The sequence below is a fragment of the Dipodomys ordii genome, unplaced genomic scaffold (genome assembly GCF_000151885.1).
Source record: "Dipodomys ordii isolate 6190 unplaced genomic scaffold, Dord_2.0 Scaffold130, whole genome shotgun sequence".
NCBI lineage: Eukaryota > Metazoa > Chordata > Mammalia > Rodentia > Heteromyidae > Dipodomys > Dipodomys ordii.
Genome location: NW_012267346.1, coordinates 2,653,741 through 2,660,305, shown reverse-complemented (window position 1 = coordinate 2,660,305; position 6,565 = coordinate 2,653,741). Strand labels below are relative to the sequence as shown.

The following is a 6,565-nucleotide window of genomic DNA, read 5'->3' as shown; positions in this document are numbered from 1 at the left end:
AAAGAAAGAAAGAAAGAAAGAAAGAAAGAAAGAAAGAAAGAAAGAAAGAAAGGAAGGAAGGAAGGAAGGAAGGAAAGAAAGGAAGGAAAGAGAGAGAAAGAAAGAAGAAGGAAGGAAGGAAGGAAGGAAGGAAGGAAGGAAGGAAGGAAGGAAGGAAGGAAAAGTTACCAAGACGACTATTATTTGACTCCATTTTTAAAGTTTTGTGCCAGTCCTAGGACTAGAACACTGGGTGCTATCCATGAGTTTCATTTTGCTCAAGGCTAGTGCTCTACCACTGGAGCCACAGCTCCACTTGCAGCTTTTCTGGTTGGTAATTGGAAATAAGAGTCTCATAAACTTTCCTACCGGGACTGGCTGTGACCATCAGATCTCAGAATCCTGAGCAGCTAGGGTAACAGGTGTAAGCCACCGGTGCCCACCTGACTCCATTCATATGAAATGTATAATAAACCCAAATGCACAGAGATTACAGTGAGCCCTGGGAACTCCCAGATAGGAAAAAGGGGAGCCAAAACTAATAGGAATGAGGCTTCTTGGAGTGACAAAAATGTTCTTAAAAAAATATCAGTGATGTTAATATTGACTATAGAATTCTTTGAATGTAATAAAACATACTAATTTCTTTTTCTTCATCAGCATAGATCATGGCTCACAATCATCCTGCCTCAGCCTCCGAAGCACGGGGATTACAGGTGTGTGCCACTAGGTTAGGCTCCTCAACCACATACTGTAAATAGGTGAGGTTTATGGAATTTGAATGTATCTCAATAAAGCTGTTAACAGACAGTCAAATAATACAGTAATATCCCTGAATATGCATGGATTTATACTGTATGAATTTAATACTTGTAAACCTTACCGACTAATGGCAAAATAAATTTTTAAAAAGCTCCAACTTTTAAATGTAGAGTTATTTACCTGAAAGACTAATGTGGGATGACCCAGTTGCTGATGGACTGGACAGGAGTCCACTACAGTTACACTCAAATTCACATGTTTTGAGACACACTATCAATTTCAAGTTAAGTTTTTCTACTGCTCCCTTAGCTTCAGGAAATTGTCTAAGCACTCCTTTTTTTTGAAATGGAGTCAGTATCAAACTCTCAAAGTTATGGGATCAAGTGATTCCCTCATCTTACTCTCCCCAGCAGCTAGGACAGTAGGCATATACCAACATACCCAGCTTATACTTTTTTAGAAAACTTACACATGGGAGCAAATATATTATCTTCCCAGAGACACCTGACTAATATTGTTAGTATAAAACTTCAAAGTCACTGTCTAACATCAGAGCATGTACTCTTAACTGATTTATCAACCTTTCTTACTGGACAGCTGATAAAATATATCCAATATGATGAACCTGATCATCACCCTCCTCATATGTGGTTTTTCTACTGCTTGACCAGAGTTTTCCCACAGCCAGTTAATATAGATATTATAATTAAGGGCATGAAAGCTTTTCACTTGCAACAAAACATTCACATACTATTTACCTTCTGTATTGCCAACTGCTGGCTCAGGGGTGATTCTCCCATCATTAATATTAGATCTTTCCTCATCAGCATAGATCATACGGTCATTGTCTCGATTTTCTGACCAGTGTGGTACTTCATTTGCATCTGATGAACAGCTACATGAATTTTCATTCTTGTTGAAGTATCTTTGTAGCCAACCTGGCACAATGTTCTTAACAGATTCTGTAACTCTACTAAGAATGCCCTGTTGAGAAAAAACATGTAGACATTAGAAATCCATCTATTAAATAAGTACCTATACCAAACTGAGGATGTAGATATAGTTTAGTGGCAAATCTCTTGCCTAGCAAACATGAGGGTTGGGTTGGAGCACCAGCATCAAAAGTATATAACAGCTGGGCACCAGTGTCTCACTCCTCGCTCACTAGTCAGGAGGCTGAGATCAGAGGATCACAGTTCCAAGCCAGCCCAAGAAGCAAAGTCCCTAAGACTCTTATCTCCAATTAAACACCAAAATGCCCAAAGTGGAGCTATAGCTCAAGTAGTAGAGCACTAGACCTTGGGCTCAAGGACAGTGCCATGTCCTGAGTTCAAGCCCCATGACTGGCATACTACATATATGCATACATACATACATACTTATTTACTTACTGAAATCTGTATCAAGGAAAACTTAAGCCTTTCCAAAAAAATTTACTAAAATTAAGTTACCAAAGTTCTAATAACAATAGTATGCAGTTCTATATTATAAAATTCCTTTTGTTCTAAATGCAATGTCAATACTTGTCACAAATAGCTTTATTCTAATTCTTTAAAAATATCAATAAACCAACAAATAAGTAAAATTAGATTAATAAAATATGCAATGAATGTTTTAACCTAAGAAAAGGTATCTTTTTTAATCCCAGCATATGAGATATGTACAATACAAACCATCTTTGACAATTATATTTTTAAAACAACAAACACTGAGATAGATTTTCTAAAAATACAAAATAATTCAACATTCAAGAAATACCCTAACAGCCAGGCATTGGTGGCTCAGGTCTATAATCCCATCTACTCAGAAGGTTTAGTTCCAGACACTCTCAGCTCAAAGGCAGCAGAGAAGTTCCCAAGACTCCTAGTCCAAAATAACTAGCAAAAAACAGAAAGGTGGCTGTAAAAAACAAAAAACCCTGTCAACAGAAAATATAAAAAATATATCATAGAGGTAAAAACTGATAATTATTTTTACATGCTTTCCTAACTTAACTTTTTTTAACATAGCTACAAGGTAAGCTCTCTAACACAAATCTAACAGGTTCTAGAATGTTCACTACTGAAAAACACAAATTCACTCTTTTCCTTTACTACACCTAAGTTATACAGTATTGTCACTTATATGTCAGCATCAGATAACTTAAAAAAGAATCAGAAAATAGAAATGAGCAAGTCGGTAAGATATAATAAGCCTGGTGTAGTGTCTTATGCCTGTAATCTTAACTATTTAAACCTCAAATTGAGAGGATTTCAGTTCAAGGCCAACTGAGCAAAAAGTTCACTAGACTCCATCTTAATCAAAAAACTGGAAACTGTGGGTGCTTGCCAATCCCAGCTATTCAGGAAGCACAAACAGGAGGGGGATTATGGTCCAGACCAGCTCAGGCATAAAAGGAAGATTCTATTTAAAAAATAATAAGACATGCTGACAGTACGGTTTAAGTGGTAGCAGATGCCTAGCAATCAAATACCAGTAACCAAATACACAAACACAAAATAAACGTACTCTAAGTGTGTGAACTGTGTTTTTAAGACTTTCTTTCTTCTATACCAAGGTTTAGACAACTTATCTACTCTAGCTATGAGCAGCTTAGTACAGAAAAATTGCAGTGGGACAGAGTTCCTAATGGCACAATAATAAAGGAAACATAATTATAAAGTTGAATTGCAACCATTATAACATTCTTGTACTTCAGCAACAATATATATATATATACACATATAAGTACATATATGTTCTTTTGTAGGTTAAATGATCTGATCTAAATTATCAGTAGAAAGTTAAATTAAGCTTAATATACTATAATACTAATGATTCTTAAAGAATGGTCCATTTACCACTATTTCAGGTTTCATATTTCAGGTTTCCTACTAAAGACAGACTAAGGTAGGACCCCCATCTCTTTTATCAAGTCTTTCCAAGTGATTCTGGAACACACTAAAGTTTGAGAAGCACTATTATATAGTTAAAGAGATTAGGAAATTAAGATACAGATTAGGATAAGCCCCTTTAAAACATGTGAATAAAATTATGCAGATTTTAAAAAGCTTAAACTTTAGTTGCCAGCCAGTTATGGTGGTGCATGCCTAAAATCCACCAAGAACGGATAAAATAGATCACAGAATGTGACCAGCCAGGATACACATCAAGACCCTGATATCTGGGCATGAGTGACTTAGACCTACAATCCTAGATACTCAGGAGGCTGAGAGATCTGAGGATGAAGGTTTGAAGCCAGCCTGATGAAATTCTTTTTTCCAATAAACCAGCGAAACACCAAAGTGGAGGCACGTCTCAACTGATAAGAACAGGAACCTTAAGCAAAACAGCCGAGTTAAAAGTACAGGACCCAGAGTTCAAACCTCAATACCAGCACCAAAAAAAAAAAAAAGACAGTGACTAGCAAGAAAAAACAAAACCTTAAAAAAGTACATATGTGTAGATGTAAAACACTAGTTGTTAGACAGTAATTAAAACATAATGAAAATATTTTAAGACCAGAACAACAACTTTCAAGATGTCCATTTTAAATTGTGCTGAATATAATGCAGTTTACATATTGCCATTCCAGTCAATCAGTTACTGATCATGTACTGTGCGTAAGGCACTGAACAAGAATATAGCAGTAAACAAGTCTCTAATAGCTTGGAGCTTGAGGAGAAAAAAAGCAAAGAAACAAAATATGTAATACAGAATACGGTGATTAAATACCATGAATGAAAATAAAGCAAAATGGCAAAATGAGTTAGGCATCCAATTACAAGCGCACACCTGAATAATTAAGGAATGAGCAATGCATGATTCTAGTACAAATTGGGAACCAAAGGTACAAAGACCCAACATAGAATCATCATGGATAGGCTGTCCACTTCTGGTAACTTTACTAATAAACACAAAACTCCTTCAAAAGCCCTCATGATTCACTCACTCATACATGTGCCTATTTGCTCTGTAGCTTACACGTCTAGTCACTATAAAAGGACTAAATTAGCAATTCTTAATGTGAAGTCCTCAGACCAATAGTGTTAATATTACAAATGAGTTTTGTTAAAAGGCAATTTTTTAAACAAGCTCAAGATTCCTATGCAAATTAAAGTTTAAGAATCTCTGCTGGGAAAAAGATGGAAGAGATTACACTGCTTAATAAGAAATATACTTATTATCTAACTTATTATATAACACCTCTGTACATCACCTTTACAAAAAACTCCCTATTAAAACCATATAATCAGAGGAAATGAGAGCAGTGGCAGCTGCCCAATGGGGGGGAGGGGGAGCTACTGTCTGCAACAATCAAGGAAGTGTGTGATGGGTGGTCTCTTATCAACCATGATTGCTTTGCACTGCAACATGCTGACAGTTCAAACTTCTGTATCATGGAAAAAGTCTCATGAAACGGCACCCTGAGACACATTAGGAGAGGAAGATGGGAGATGAAATTATGAACATATTGATAGCCCTCTTGACTGAAGATTACCAATGCAAGATTTGTCATAGAAGCAGAGAAGAAAAAGATGCTCACTGAAGAAGTAAAGGATTTCTTCAATCAAATGGCAGAGGAACTCGACTTTGAAGTCTGTGTCCTTGATGACCTCTGGCTTCCTCTATATTCTAGTTATTTCAATGGGAACAGAAGGTAAAAATTCCTTGGAAATTACTTCTCAAACAGTGATGCAAGCTAAAGAAAGGAAATGAACTATATAACTTGGGGGATCAGGGGAGTCAGGAGGGCAAACACTGGGAGAACATAAGGGGTGACACTTGAAATGTACTCGATGCCTGACTAAAGCAACTGTAATCCCTCTAAATTTCACCTTTATAAACAAAAGAATCATCCGATTCTCAGAATGAGACTGAAGCTCAGCCCACACCTAGAATGATAAAGAAGAAACAGGACAGATAGCTCCAACCAGGAATTCCTGTATCATGTACAGTGTGAAAGGAGGTAAAAAAGTGTGTGGCCCACACATATCTCACAACCAAAGCACAAAGCTTTCCGTGTTAAAACCCCAAGTATTTCTTCCAGTCCATCTGCAGTTGTGTCTTCAGAAAAGCTGGGGTTCCCCCAAGGGCATTGGAAAGGGAAGAGGTTTTTCTGCTTCAGTCTCCTGGCCTTGATTGGAGCCATGCACTAGCCCTCCCAACCCAGTCTCTCATCCATCTCCTCACATCCTCCTTCCACCCCCTCCTTGTGCCCAAAAACATTACATGAAGTTGGACACATGACTGATGCATGCAGTCCCAGCTAGCCAGGAGGCAGGAATTGGGAGGATCACAGTTCAGGGCCAGGATGAACAAAACTGTTAGCATGACCCCATCTCAAACAGTAAGCTGGATGTGGTGGCATGTACCTTTGCGTGTAGCTCCATGGATGACTACAGGTTCAAAGGATTCTGGTCCAACCTGAACTAGGACAAACCAGAGGAGCTATGATAGATTTGCCTTAGAGAACAGTAGGGAGTAAATTACCAGTGTGGTGTGTCACCAACAATGATAAAAACTGACATCATGTAGGGCACTGGTGGCTCATGCTTGTAATCCTAGCTCCTCAGGAGGCTGGAACCTGAGCAATGCAGTTCAAAGTCAGTCTGGGTGGGAGAGTCCAAGAGACTCTTACCTAAAATGAACCACAGACTCTTATCTAAAATGAATCACCAAAAAGCCATAATTGGTAGCCTTAAGCATAAAGTTTAGGGGGAGTGCCTAAGCCCTGGGTTCAAGCCCCGGGACACACAGACACACACACACAGAGACACACACACACAGAGACACACACACACAGAGACACACACACACACACACACACACACACACACACACA

General features: G+C 38.0%; 1 protein-coding gene across 2 annotated transcripts in view; it reads right to left on the bottom strand.

The window, feature by feature from the left end:
* The window catches only part of Nup153 (nucleoporin 153kDa), a 59,270-nt gene that overhangs the window by 41,175 nt on the left and 11,530 nt on the right, over positions 1-6,565 (bottom strand). For both annotated transcript variants that reach the window (XM_013030441.1, XM_013030442.1), the window contains exon 2: positions 1,500-1,725. In XM_013030441.1, the coding sequence (XP_012885895.1) occupies positions 1,500-1,725 (226 nt within the window). The remainder of the gene's footprint in view (positions 1-1,499; positions 1,726-6,565) is intronic.